The sequence below is a fragment of the Ostrea edulis genome, chromosome 2 (genome assembly GCF_947568905.1).
Source record: "Ostrea edulis chromosome 2, xbOstEdul1.1, whole genome shotgun sequence".
Taxonomy (NCBI): Eukaryota; Metazoa; Mollusca; class Bivalvia; order Ostreida; family Ostreidae; genus Ostrea; species Ostrea edulis.
This window is the reverse complement of record NC_079165.1, coordinates 79,616,188-79,630,719: the sequence shown is the minus strand read 5'-3', so window position 1 is coordinate 79,630,719 and position 14,532 is coordinate 79,616,188. Positions and strand designations below refer to the sequence as shown.

The window sequence follows — 14,532 nt, the reverse complement described above, 5'->3', positions numbered from 1 at the left end:
TCGAGATTTGAGCTTTTCGAAGAGGGGTCTGTACATGTTTTATTTTAACATCGTTGTAGATTAAGCTTACATTTTTGCCTCCACAGGAATGTATGAGTTCTTTAAGACTGGTCAGTTACTGCCGATCTTGGTGGGTACGTCAATGCTGGATCCATCTGGCACTGAACAGCAGGTACCAATCCTCGGGGCAGATAAAGAAAAGAAGACTGGTAACATTAGACCACTGGGAGGTACTATGGAGGATCCAGAGGGGGCAGGTGAGGCACACTGCAGGGACATGTGAACTTGTAATTCATAAAAAGTATCAAGGAAGCTCCAAATAGATATAAAAGAAAAAAATTGTATAAGTATATATACAGTTAAAACTTGTCTTGAACTAGATGGGACTTAAGGAAAACTCCGAGATATGCTAGGGTTTTAGATACGAGGTTAAAATACAAAACAAAAAGTGAAGAAATACTTCGACATATCCATGGCATTTGAGATATCGATGTTCAAGATACTGAAGTTCAACTGTATGTATACTTCACTTAAATTCTGGAGACTTGTTCACTTGTTTTTATTCATACTTAATGGGTAAATGTTATTCTGTAGACTTGTTCACTTGTTTTTATTCGTACTTAATGGGTAAATGAGTAAATATTATTCGTGGTGTGTACATCAGGATTGGTGCCAATCAGTATTGGAAAGAAGGCACTGGATCCTGTGACAGGAGAAATCAGCCCAGTGATTGGTATCCGTAGTAACCCAGAGACTGGACTGGCTGTACCAGTGACCATGTCCTCGGGCGGTCCCAGGAAGAAGAAGCCACCACCAGGGGCCCTCGCAATGCTGGAGGAGGAGCTAGTCTCCAGGCGAGGGTTCTGGAGAAGACAGAAACAGAAGGAGAGGGAACTAACCCTCAAAGAGCACCAGTTTATTCAGCAGCTTCTTTTCGACATGGACTCTGTGACTTCAAGAGATGTGCAGAGATTCTTGGAGGAGATTGATGCAGATGTTCACCAACTTTCGGAGGCTGAGAAACGGGAGGTTCAGAGGAGAGGTGGAGCAGAGCAGGATTATGCCACAGTAATACCACCAGAGGTCATCGCAGTTCTGACCCAGAGCGACGCCAAAGAACACGAGGGAGAGGAGGCGCACGTGGCCTCGCACGTCAAGTTGGCTGACTCGCTGAGACGATTCTTCGATAAACTCCAACAGGAGGAAAAGCAGTACAAGGACAGGATTGGTGATCTGGAGGGAGCTATGAATCCTGATGCAGAGAACACGACACTACAGAGGTACAAACAAGCCAAGATGAGGCTTCAGGCAGAGTTACGAGACACGCTGGTGTCCAAGATGGAGAATCTCGACGAAGCTCACTCCTCTCTGGAGTATGCCAGAGAAAGGTAACTAGAAATACTGAAATTCCTTGTCATACAGAAATACTGTGAAATTCCTTGTCACACAGAAATACTGTGAAATTCCTTGTCATACAGAAATACTGTGAAATTCCTAGTCACACAGAAATACTGTGAAATTCCTAATCACACAGAAATACTGTGAAATTCCTTGTCACACAGAAATACTGTGAAATTCCTTGTCATACAGAAATACTGTGAAATTCCTTGTCACACAGAAATACTTTGAAATTCCTTGTCGCACAGAAATACTGTGAAATTCCTTGTCATACAGAAATACTATGAAATTCCTTGTCACAGAGAAATACTGTGAAATTCCTTGTCACACAGAAATACTATGAAATTCTTTGTCACAGAGAAATACTGTGAAATTCCTTGTCACACAGAAATACTGTGAAATTCTCTGTCACAGAGAAATACTGTGAAATTCCTTATCATACAGGAATACTGTGAAATTCTTTGTCGTACAGGAAACTGTGAAATTCCTTGTCATTCAGAAATTTAATTATTAGTTTTGTTAGTTCAGGAGAGAGAAAAATGAAATGAAATCAAAAGTTTGTAATCAAAGTCATTCAGACTATAACACCTGTAATTTTACATTCTTGCAATGTGATGAGGCCATATTAAGGACCCAATAGTAATACAATGTGTATTTCTAACCCTTCAGTAATAAATTGGAAATTCTTTAGATGACAGTCCTCTTGTAGTGTCTTTAGTTGATTAAGATCACATATACACATGTATTTAATATTTGGTGCTTGTAACTCCTCCCTCAGATCTGAGCTGTGTGCCACGGAAGCTAAAACTGTCCTGACTCGAGCGAGCCTGCTAGCTGGAGACTATGACTGTCAGCTGTCTGGCGTGTACGGGGATGTCGACTCCTCGGGCGAGAAAGAATCGGAACTCATTCCTCTGCTGAAGCAGCTGATCGCAATGTTAGAATCTGGAGGTCCATTTACGCTGTCTTCAGATCTGCTGAACTTGATCAATCAAGGCACCACAGGTGGTGCCGGTCAGCACGTAACTAATATTAACATTGGAGGCAGTGGTGGTTCCGGGGACATCAGACGTAGAGGAAGCACTGACAGCCTCAGAAGACGCAGGGATCAGAAGGTACAACATGGCAACAGGACAGATCAAAAACTGTTCTTCCTGTTCACGGTACCCTCAAAATGATTAGCAATATACTGTATATCGGGTAATATTGACAAGGGGAATATTTAGAGGATTTTTCCAAGAACTAATCCATATTTTATGTAATCTTTTTCATTTATGATGCAAGACGTTACATGTTTTTTTTAATAATAATGCAGTATCTGTTGTCTCACAACCATACAGTCATAGATTATTTACTTTTAAACAGGAAAGAAGTAAACTCAATAAATCTGGTGTCAAAACAACATCACAAACTGGCGGCTCAAAGGATGAGACATCCATCTTTGATGGTGCAAAGGGCAAAGGAGACAAAGGTCAAGGTGGTGCAGGGTCACAAGAACTTTCCCGAGCTCTGTTTGAGAAGCAAGCATATGAGGCAGCCAAGTTGGAAAACGATTTGAAGAAGGATGAGATTGATGATGTGAATAAGACACTGGATGACTGTGAGCTGGAGAAGAAGAAGGCCATGGCTGATGCACAGCACGAGCTGGAGAAGAAAATGGCTCGTACCAAACAAGAACAGGAGAAGGAAGTGATCATGATGGAGTATGCCAGCAACATGCAGAAACTGAATGAAGCCTTTGAAAAGAGGAAGAGGAAGCAGCTGGATAAACTCAGAAAGAGGCTGCTAGATGCCAGACGTCATAGAAAGAAGGACTTAGCCAGGTAAGAGAATTTGTCTGATGGGAAATCATCAAGACTGAAGTGTTAGATAATCGTGATTGCTCAAATTTATTTGATGCAATACTGTTAGCAAAAGAGAGCTAAAACTGCGGATTATTTTTCAGGAAACATTTGACTGAGGCTAAAGACAGTGGCGTCTCAGAGGAGTCTGTTCCCAGCATAGAAATGCCATCTTACGAAGAGTTGATGAACCAGTTATTGAAACTCCAACAACAACAAGAGCACATGCTGGCAGACATCAGAAAGAACAGTGGCGAGGTTCAGGACCATGTCAAGAGTCCAGAAATTGATGAGGAGTTTGAGCAGCAGATCCGAGGTCTGGACATCAGCAAGAGCCAGAAAGAGGCTCTCATCAATGAAGCAAAGAAACGTCGCAAAGAACTCCAACAGGAGATTGAGGCCATGAAGGAAAAACTGAGGAAGAGGAAGGATAGAAAGAGCAAGGCAGAACTTACAGAGGAAGAACAACAAAGTCTGGATGAAGAAGAGAGGAAGAATCTCCTGAGGGTGAGGGAAACCCAGGAGGCAGCAGACAGAGACATGGAAGAAGAGGCCATCCTCAGCACCATCAAAATCATGGAGCGGGTGAGTAATACAGGGTGTGGTTTCAGCAGCTCAGCTTTACTAGCTTCTATGTGGTTCAGACTTCATGAATGATTTTCATACCAACTCCATAAAATCCTTGTTTATTTTCCATTCTGATTAACTTGACCTCATTAATAAACTACTGGGTACTCATGTTTATCTGATTGGTGCTCTACTGTTCTTCACAAATATAAAAGTGTCCAACAAGCTCTGTTGTCTTCTGACAACTCTTGTCATTATCTTATTTTCTATTTTTAATGACAGTGTGAATTCTTTGTAAAAAAAAAATTGACTTGTATTAGTATAACAATTATGATGATTAATTACAGGATCAGCAGAGGAAAGCTGGAGAGCAGGCCCTGAGAGAAATGCTTCAGAACCAGACGGAGTCTGAGAGAGACCGAATTCTACAGCAGTACCAGGACCAGATCAGAAAACTAAACAGTCGAATGGACGACAACAGGAACGAACAAGTAGACAAGGTCAAGGCCAAACTGGCTGCCAAGAAACGTATGAAAGAAGAGCTGGATAAAGAGAGAGCTGTCAACAAAGAACTGGACAGGATCACAAAGAAACATGTAATGCTGCCCACTAACAATGCTGCCTTATAACTTACAGTTAAAACTACCCTCAAACAATGCTGCCTTAACTAAGTTGCCCTCAAACAATGTGCCTGAACTTACAAATATGTTCCTGTGAATATAAATGTTCGCTAATAAAAATATTGTTTTGTTGCAGGCAGCACAGAGTGATGCCGAGGCAGCAGACTTAATCATGCAGATCAACGAGAAGGTAAATGGTGACAAGCTGTTGTCAGAGCAACAGAAACTTGTGGATGAGCAGACGACACAACTGGAGCGACTCGAGGAGAAACAGAGTGAGGAACTGAGGAGACTGAATCAGGAGGCTGAGGAAGAGAGGAGCAAGGATGGCCAGGAGATCCTCCACAACAACCAGCTACAGAAACAAATGGTCAGTGTTCGTGTTACACTAGATTTTACAACATTGTAATTTTACAGTAAACAACAACCATATATGGTATGCAGATACCCGGCACCTCTAGCTATATTTAGAATATAAGCAACGAAGAGCAGTAAATACACTTATATATCTTACCTAAAGCTAGTGGACAAGAAATGAGTTTGATATCAAAGAGAAAATATCTCATCATTAGAATAATCTTATAAATATATATACGCTACAGCAATAATTTCCTGAGTCCAAAACATGATTTGTATCTATTCAAAATGAAAGTGTAGAGTAATTTCATGTGAACAGGCCCTTCAAGCCCACCAATCTAAATTTGAGAGAGACATGTTGCTGCACCACCAGAACTTGACACCGGCCGATGCCGAGTACCAGAAGCTGCTGGCTGCCCACAAAGCTGAAATGGAGGCTCTAGAGCAAAACCTCAATTCAGAGAAGGAGCGCCAGAAAGAGGCTCTTCGAAAGAAGGTCAGGGTCACACTACTAGTATTTTTCAGATGAGGGAGGTTACAATGTAGTTTTTGGAGTATTTTAGCTCAGTTTTAGAGTTACTTGCATGTATAAAGGCAATTCTACTTAATCTTGCCAAGAATACTTTGATATCAACATCATCTGATTATTACAGATTGAAGAGAAGAAGAAGAGAAGAGAGGAGCAGCTGGAAGACAAACACAGGATGGAAGTGGCTCAGAAACTGTCTAGTCAACAACAGGAGCGGGACAAGCTCAACGAAAAGATTGCAAAGAATGTGGAAAACACTGCTCTCAAGAGCAATGTCAAGGTAAGACATTACTATAGGGAGTAAAACAGAAAAAAAAAATTAATTTGTAAAGTGTAAATTTAGTTCCTTCCATATTCCTCCATAGATATTTTTTGGTAAGAATTTTTAGATATCAGACTTGTATTGAAATTTTGATTATCTGATGGTGGACAGTTCTGTTGGCAATTTTCCAGAACAAAGACAAGGATAAGGCAGAAAACATGATCTACACCGTTCTGAGACAGCGCCATCTGAAGGAAGCCATCCATCTGGAGGACCAGCTCGCTCGAGAGCTCGAGGCTGCTCGTAGGAGAGCTCGAACTGAGATCGAGGAGAGCAGACAGAAAGAGAGAGAAAAACTCCTGGCTGCATTTGAGCAGGTTGGTTTGAAAAAGATGAGGCAACAATTTGTCATATTTATGAAATCAGCAATTCAATTTTAGAATTACTTGGTGACAAAATGACAATTTTATGAATTTCATATTTTTGAATATATGGAAGAACTAGTGCAATTGTGTGTATACTGAAAAACACTGGTGTATGGAAGAAATCTCCAATAGGTGTATATTGTTTACTCCATACATCTTCCAGGAAATGCGAGATCTAATAGCAGATTCTGGCAACATGGACCCAGCAGAACTGGCCCGTCGTAAGGAGCAACTCAAACAAAAACAACAGGTATGAGCTGAATTTCATGGTATAAGAGAATTATGTATGCACGGTTATTTTTGTCTTGTGTTATTTTTGCCTTTCTACACATTCAAACAGGTTTGTCATTTTAAATGTGCCCAGACACAGTTTGTGTTAAAAGAGAGATAAGAATGAAAACAGTTTTTTTCAGTCTTTAATTGTTTCCCACTGACAACAAGGGCGAAAGGGGCAAAAATAAAACGGGGGCGGATATTTTCCTGGATACAGTAATTTCATATCAGATGTTTGATAGACCTGCAAGTTAATGCATGTAAATTTGATTACAGCATGAGCTCAGTGAGTTTGACAATCACACAGCCCAGATGTTAGAGAGAGCTGAACAGGATGTTAGTCCTCAACAGGAAATCAAACAGACTCACGACCGTCTAAACCTCAAAGAGAAACAGCTCCAGGAACTGGCCGATGCCATGAAGACATTCTCTCCTTCAGATGTACTTCAGAAGCAATACGCAGAGCAGGCGAAAATGGCTGCGGAGGAAGCAAGGAAGTACAAGGAAGATATGTACAAGAAGTTACAGGAGGAGCTGGAGAGGAGGAAAGAGGAACAAAGGCTGGCTGAGGAGGAGAGGAAGAGGAAGATGTTAGAGAAATACAAGTAAGTGAATAACTGATAAAGAGGTCAAAGTAAGCGATAAATGAACTGATAAAGAGGTCAAAGTAAGCGATAAATGAACTGATAAAGAGGTCAAAGTAAGCATAGATAAACTGATAAAGAGGCCAAAGTAAGCATAGATAAACTGATAAAGAGGTCAAAGTAAGCATAGATAAACTGATAAAGAGGTCAAAGTAAGCAATAATAAACTAATAAAGAGGTCAAAGTAAGCAATAATAAACTAATAAAGAGGTCAAACTAAGCGATAGATAAACGGATAAAGAGGTCGAAGTACGTGATAAATAAACTGATAGGGACATCCAAGTTCAAGAAAGACGGACAATTCTAAAGGTTCATGACTAAAAAAGAATGTCACTGTTTTGGAAAATGGATTGTTTAGCAATATAGAACACTGCATTATAAAAAGTTACCAGTATATATGTTGTTGATCAGATAGAATATAAGTAAATGCTGCATGTGTTTGTTATCAAATACAATGCATTGTTACTCATTTCATTGATCCCGGCCGCGACAGACCTAAGTCGTTAAAACAGGTAGTGACAGTTACATCGCCAAACGCTCGGTATCAGGTGTGAATGTCGCAGGTCCTCGGAGATGACCTTATAAACGGATGACTCGTGTCACAGTAGGTGTGGCACGCTAAAGAACCCTCGCTGCTCAATGGCCGTAAGCGCCGAGCATAGGCCTAAATTTGAAGCCCTTCACCGGTCTTGGTGACCTCTCCATATGAGTGAAAAATTCTCGAGTGAGACGTTAAGCAAGATACAATCAATCAATCAATCATTGAGCTCAACATTACACATGAAAACAGATTTATCTGGTAAATGGTTAGAATGAAGAAAATATCCATACTGACTTGATTGGTACATTACATTAATTTTGACAGACAACTTGAGGAAGAATTGGAAGCGGAGGCAAGACTTGAAGAGCAAAAGCAAAAAGATCGTGAGGCCGAGCGTGAGAAACTCCGAAAACAGCAGATGGAGGAACGAGAGCGTCGTGAGAGGGAAGAGATCCAGAAATCCAGCTCCAGTCAGGAGGAAAAGGAGAAACTCCTCAGGGAGCACCGTGAAAACATGGAGAGAATCCGTGACTCAATGAATCAGGAGCAGAACCGAAGCAGGCAGGCCCTGCAGGCCAAACTAGATGCCCGCAAGAAACGCAGAATGGACACAGGTAAAGCTAAGGTGGACAAAGAAATCATCTTAGAGAAAGACAGCGAAGAGATGGCCAGACTAGCGAATATGGATGATGATGAGTTACTGCAGGCAGGAGCACCGTCATCAGTGGCTGGTGGTATCATGTCTGGTCCAGGGGACAAGTCCGGTCTGGGTCATTTCACCCCAACAGGAAACTCTGAACAGGACTGGGTGAACATGCTGATGGCATCACCTCTGTTCAAACAGATCAATGACTTGGCAGACATGTTGGACAAAACAGATGGAGGTCTGACTGGCGGGGACAAGGTGCTAGGTAAGAAAAAGGACATGTGATTTTATTATGAATCACAAAATGAAATTATAACACTAAGATTCAAATTCATTATAATGACAATATTTTTCTCAAGTTAAAAAATTATTTTACTAGGTGGAGATTACAGTAGACCATACATGGATGTGAAAGATGCACAGTGGGTGTGTAAGGGTGACATCAAACCAGCAGACATCAACCAGATCTCTCCGGCTCAATTCGTCATTTATCGTTTCGGTGTGTTTGTTACCAGACTCTTACACCAGACAATAGGAACACCAGAAGTCAGTCTGCTTCTTGCCACAAACTTACCTCCCAATAATTACGAGCGTAATGCATTCAGAAATTCAGTGTTCTATGAGCATTCTCGGAAGATTCTATTTGTGAGGAAGGAGAGAATGGACTCGATTGGTGAATTTGTTGTTGTGATTTTACACTCGCTGGCTCACATCAAAACAGGGGATCTAAGTGATGATAGCGATACAGTCTTCCTTAGGGAGTTCTACAAGGTAATCACTTTGATGTTTTTAGAATACCAATCAGGTTCACCTTTACTACAGTAAGATATCGTAAAATATGAGGCTGAGATCAGAAATGAGCTTTATGTCTTAATTTTATAGCTGCAGAGCCAAATACATTTTTAAAAATAAGATTTTTAAAATTATCTTTTGTTCTTGCAAATTTTTATCCAACCATTATATGATTTCTTAAATGTTTGGTTTTAATACGTGAAGGGCTTTGATGGGGCTCTATCTTGTAGTGACAATGCATGACTACCCATGACGAATGTGTCATGACTCTGAACTGAGGTCATAACTATGTAATGTCGAAACAATAGAACCTCATACTTGGCATGAAGGATGCTGAAGACCTGACTTTTGTGACCTTCAACTTAGATCTTTTGGCCAGGACCAATGCTATAGATTTTTTAAAAAGTTTAAAATATTGTTTTTCCTATAATATTGCCATTAATTGAAATGAGCATCACTTCAGATCATGCTATAAAATTGCCATTAACGGAAATGAAGATCACTTCAGATCATAAATAGTTTGAATGACAGATCCTTTTACTGCACCGTCAACATTCAACACGTCTCATTTAGGTCTTTTGCTGTATGATACTCAGGTGACTGTTCAGACCCACGAGCCTCATGTTCTAAGTTAGAACTGTTTTTAGTATGATCTGCATTGTACTATTTACATTTATTGTCACTAATTTCCGATTTCCATTTTTACCAGGCTCTGCGAGTTGTGTGCCAGGATATGTTCTTCTCGCGTGCACACAACAACCCATCTCCACAGACACGGCTCGCCCTGGAACAGGCTCTGGGAACGGTCAAGAAACAGGAGGATAAGATGGCTGTGGTGGGAGATCTCGTGGACATGAGAGTGGATGGACCAACCAGGATAGACTTCTCAGAACAGGTGAGCTAAAAATTAAACACCGTCTCCAAGTTATCCCCTCACAACAAAGTCACATGGGACTTGGTATCTTGCCAATGCTTGCATATGGGTATGCAGAAGAATGTCGTGGACATGATATAAAAAGTACCATCTTACTTAATAACGAGATGAGGGATGGATATACAAAATAGATCCTTTCAAATTTTTAGGTCAGTTTCCTACTTTAAAATAATATACATACATTTTTGTAGGGAATGCTTGTTTTGGCAGTTTTAGTTGTGATCAGCTGTTCTTAATTTTTTAATGTTAGGGTGTTGAATTGATGAAAAACTATGTCACACAGAATGATGATATTATTTTGTACTTTATAACAGATTATCTCACACAGAATGATGATATTATTTTGTACTTTTTAACAGATTATCTCACACAGAATGATGATATTATTTTGTACTTTTTAACAGATTATCTCACACAGAATGATGACATTATTTTGTACTTTTTAACAGATTATCTCACACAGAATGATGACATTATTTTGTACTTTTTAACAGAGTATGTCACACAGAATGATGATATTATTTTGTACTTTATAACAGATTATCTCACACAAAATGATGATATTATTTTGTACTTTATAACAGATTATCTCACAAAGAATGATGACATTATTTTGTACTGTTTAATGATGACATTATTTTGTACTTTTTAATGATGACATTATTTTGTACTTTATAACAGAGTATGTCACACAGACTGTATGGATGTGAATCTCTAGCCAGCAATGCACGATTACGACAATTCCTCGCCTCTAAAGGTGGCTTCTTAGCAACCAGTGACTTTGTTAGCAGCAGAATGTCTGAACTGAAAGGTGGGAATAGCCCTCCAGTAACGCCAAGACGCACTCCGCGTAAACAGATCGCAGTGCCCTCTATGAGGTCACCTCCTGATGTTAGTGATACTCAACTGATGGACCTTGAGGCCAAGAACGACCAACTCAATGCCGATCTTGCACAGGTAATAGAGTTATTGAAAAAATAATAAAAATTGAAAACTTGTATTATTTTATTATATGGGTGAATCATCCAATCGGTGACAAATAGTGCACTATTTTAGCCCCACAATTCCAAATCAATTTATTCTCAAGGATTGTTTTTCATTAATGAATGGAAGAACATTGATTCCACAAAAACACGTGTGAATAATGCCAGTAAAATTTCTTATATAATGTATTATAAAGGGCAGATTACTCTCGTGTACTAATGTTAAGTGTTGTAGAAAATACATTTCAGCAGGAAAATAACATTCCCACTGTTGCGATACATGATAATCAATCCGATTAAAACCAGATCTTTGATTCAACCAATATTTTGTATTAGTGAAATCAAATATCGGAGCAGATTAGATATCGGGTTATTAGTGACAGAATATCAGAGGGGATCAAAGATTTGGTTTTAATCAGATTGCATGATGATCAGATAAAACTTGAGAAGAAACAAATGTTGGGGATCTGTAAGACTATGTGGCACTGCCAGTTTTCTGTGGACAGCATTTTCATACCTGTCTGTGTTTAATGAGAGCCGTTCTGCACGGTACACTGAATGTATACCTGTCTGTGATTAATGAGAGCCGTTCTGCACGGTACACTGAATGTATACCTGTCTGTGATTAATGAGAGCCGTTCTGCACGGTACACTGAATGTATACCTGTCTGTGTTTAATGAGAGCCGTTCTGCACGGTACACTGAATGTATACCTGTCTGTGTTTAATGAGAGCCGTTCTACACGGTACACTGAATGTATACCTGTCTGTGTTTAATGAGAGCCGTTCTGCACGGTACACTGAATGTGTTATACTTTGCTTTCAGACTCTTAAGGCTGTGTCAGAACTTGAGGAGGGAATAAGAAACATCGAACAGAGCTCACCTAGTGATCAAAGACTGACATCAGCCAGGGAACAACTCGAAACTGTGCTCGCTCGCAAAAACGATCTACTCAGGAGGATCTCGACAACGGAGGCCGAGATCACAAAAAAGGAGAAAGAACTCAAGACAAAGAAAAGATAACTTCCATGAACATCAAAGACCTGGCAAACATTTAAAGATTTTGACATTTTTTGTTTGTGAATGAAGAATCCTAATTTAAGGGTTTCATAATTTTTGACTAATTGAAATGAACTTTTACAAAAATAGCTATTCACAGTGATATACCTTTGATAATAAGGTTTTTTTGTTAATTAGATTTTTTTTTGTGATAATTTTATAAGCATACTTAGTGCATGTATATTTCTATTGATTGCTATTTTGATATGTTTTGTGCAATTTCTTTATTTACTTATTATGATGTATACAATTGTTATTATCCTATACACTGTTATTTCTTTATCTAGTGATGTAAATCCGTCCAAAGAAATACTGTTAATTACTATAGAAAGCATTACATGTGGTTATACATTCTTGAAAAACCGTCCATTTATAACTGAAAGAGTTTCAAAAAGTTTACAAGTTAGCAAGTAGGGTTGTAAGTGAAATTTATTGCATATATTTCTAGGAAAAGATTATAATAATAAAGATTCTCAGGCCAAAATTTTAATATTTAATTCGGTTCTACAATTGAGTATTCCATTAGAAATATACACTACCCACCATAAAATAAGTATACACAAAAAGTTTTTACACAATTTGGCATGAAATATATTCAACATAATGCATAAGAGCTGAATTCATTGTGTATAACTTTCAATTTATAACAGTAAAATAATCAGTTAACATGAACTTTCAATATTTTCGGCATAGTCTGTTAAATTGTGATATTGATTTATTTAAGGGGAAAAATCAAAGGATCTTATAAAAGAACACATCAAATACACCAAAATATGTATTAGTAATTAATTTGAAATGGTTTCAAGTTAAGGTTTGCATAATATCTCTCTTTATAGAATTTAGAAATTCAGAAAATCAAGTATTTTAACAAAAAATAAGGATATAAAAAGTTAAAGCCTAACGTCAGCTATTTATTATAAGAGTTGTGTATTTAGCATCGAAAGATCTGTATCTATGATGTAACTAATTTTTTTCATGTACGAGAAACATATTTTGGTAAGTGTATACTTATTTATGTGTGGTTATTTTATTTCTTACAATAAAAACTTTAAATATTTATAATGTTATCTTTTTTAGATGATCTTTTTAAAATATATTGAGTTTTCTCTCATTGCAATAGTTATTTTACAATTAAATGTCAGTGCCTGAAAATCAAAGAAATTTTTCCTAGCCTATTTAAAACTTGGTATATACTTATTTTTATTGTTGTTCAGACGAGTGAATTTTGAATAAGAAAAATTGTAAAATATTATTACTGGAAAATATGCCTTTTCAATGAAAATTTTTTGCAGCATGCAATATTGTAAAATTGATTTTGTGATGAAATCTGATTAAAATGTATATTAATAAAATGGGTTATTTTGGAATAATGTCACCGAAAGTGAAAAAAGTTCAAGACGATTCTGCTTCACAATTCTGCCAGAATGAGAGCACATGTCTTGTCAGCTGAAATGTCCTCCATATTGTGTATATAAATGAGAGCACATGTCTTGTCAGCTGAAATGTCCTCCGTATTGTGTATATATTCTTCAGACTGTACTGTGCTTATATTTAGGGGTACCTCAGCAGAAAGTAAGGAGGTAGAGAGTGTTGTGACTGCACTCCCATTAGTCTGGATAATTGGTGTTCAGATGTTTGGGATGAATCACCTTAAACTCATTTCATAATTGGATGTACATGTATTGTTATATACAGGTTTCTCCATTGGCGTAGAGCTAATGTGAAGGGGTATTCTGTATTCACCTCTGTTTGTGGGCGGGAATCGATTTGCAGAGTATTTCTAAATCCTTGTTCATTGATAATAAGCTGAAAATGCAACAGATGGATTTCAGCTACAGTATGCCAAGTTTTGCAGGAGAGATTTGGTAAACTTGTGTTTCGAGATTAGCAAATCTGGAATTGGTATTACCAAGTATTCAGGAAATCAGCATCTGTAAGGAATTGTAGCCAGTCACGATGTCGTCATACAGTTAAAAAGAAAGCCGTCGTCATACATTTAAATAGAAAGCCCTCGTGCTTTTTAAATCCCACCAGCGGTTCTGAATATGACACAAGACATTTAACATACATATATTAATATATTGATTAATATACTGATGGAACATTCGGACCTGTGATTCTGAGAACCTGACCAGTACTAAGTAAGAAACGGACATTTCCACACTGATTAGGCAATCTGACCAGTGGTTCTGAGAGGGAAACGGACGTACAAAGATGGAATAAGATTATCAGTTTGTAATGCTGTGTGGTATTTGTATTGAAGATGCCAGTGCCCGAGTCTATCACGACTTGTGTTGCAGAATAAAAAGTCTTATGTCGAGTTGATCAGTTTCTCCCCTAGGTCTTCTAGTCACTTGGAACACTTACTAACACTAAGAAGTAGAATTTATTCATGATATGTGATTTCCAGAAGTGTTATTTCAAAAGATTTCTTCATCCGATTACTGTCTCTCCCGAACCTCTACAAAATAAGGTGTCGACTTTAACTAGAGAAAAACCATTCTGATTTCGAAAATTACAACTTATGAATTACATATAATTGAAATTGACAACTTATGAATCACAAATAATTGAAATTTACAACTTATTAATTACAAATAATTGAAATTTACAACTTATTAATTAAAAAGTTATTGAAATTTATGAATTACAAATAATTGA

The 14,532-nt window shown here is 38.1% G+C and overlaps 1 protein-coding gene across 1 annotated transcript in view; it reads left to right on the top strand.

The window, feature by feature from the left end:
- Nucleotides 1-13,223, top strand: part of LOC125678628 (uncharacterized) — a 103,442-nt gene extending 90,219 nt beyond the window's left edge. The window contains exons 120-136 of the mRNA XM_048917220.2: nucleotides 87-257; nucleotides 665-1,388; nucleotides 2,177-2,513; nucleotides 2,764-3,221; nucleotides 3,344-3,824; nucleotides 4,154-4,402; nucleotides 4,563-4,796; nucleotides 5,103-5,279; nucleotides 5,437-5,592; nucleotides 5,766-5,951; nucleotides 6,163-6,249; nucleotides 6,549-6,877; nucleotides 7,782-8,368; nucleotides 8,483-8,874; nucleotides 9,605-9,790; nucleotides 10,511-10,786; nucleotides 11,638-13,223. Of these exons, the coding sequence (XP_048773177.2) occupies nucleotides 87-257; nucleotides 665-1,388; nucleotides 2,177-2,513; nucleotides 2,764-3,221; nucleotides 3,344-3,824; nucleotides 4,154-4,402; nucleotides 4,563-4,796; nucleotides 5,103-5,279; nucleotides 5,437-5,592; nucleotides 5,766-5,951; nucleotides 6,163-6,249; nucleotides 6,549-6,877; nucleotides 7,782-8,368; nucleotides 8,483-8,874; nucleotides 9,605-9,790; nucleotides 10,511-10,786; nucleotides 11,638-11,835 (5,228 nt within the window). The 3' untranslated portion in view covers nucleotides 11,836-13,223. The remainder of the gene's footprint in view (nucleotides 1-86; nucleotides 258-664; nucleotides 1,389-2,176; nucleotides 2,514-2,763; nucleotides 3,222-3,343; nucleotides 3,825-4,153; nucleotides 4,403-4,562; nucleotides 4,797-5,102; nucleotides 5,280-5,436; nucleotides 5,593-5,765; nucleotides 5,952-6,162; nucleotides 6,250-6,548; nucleotides 6,878-7,781; nucleotides 8,369-8,482; nucleotides 8,875-9,604; nucleotides 9,791-10,510; nucleotides 10,787-11,637) is intronic.
- Nucleotides 13,224-14,532: the final 1,309 nt, after the last annotated feature.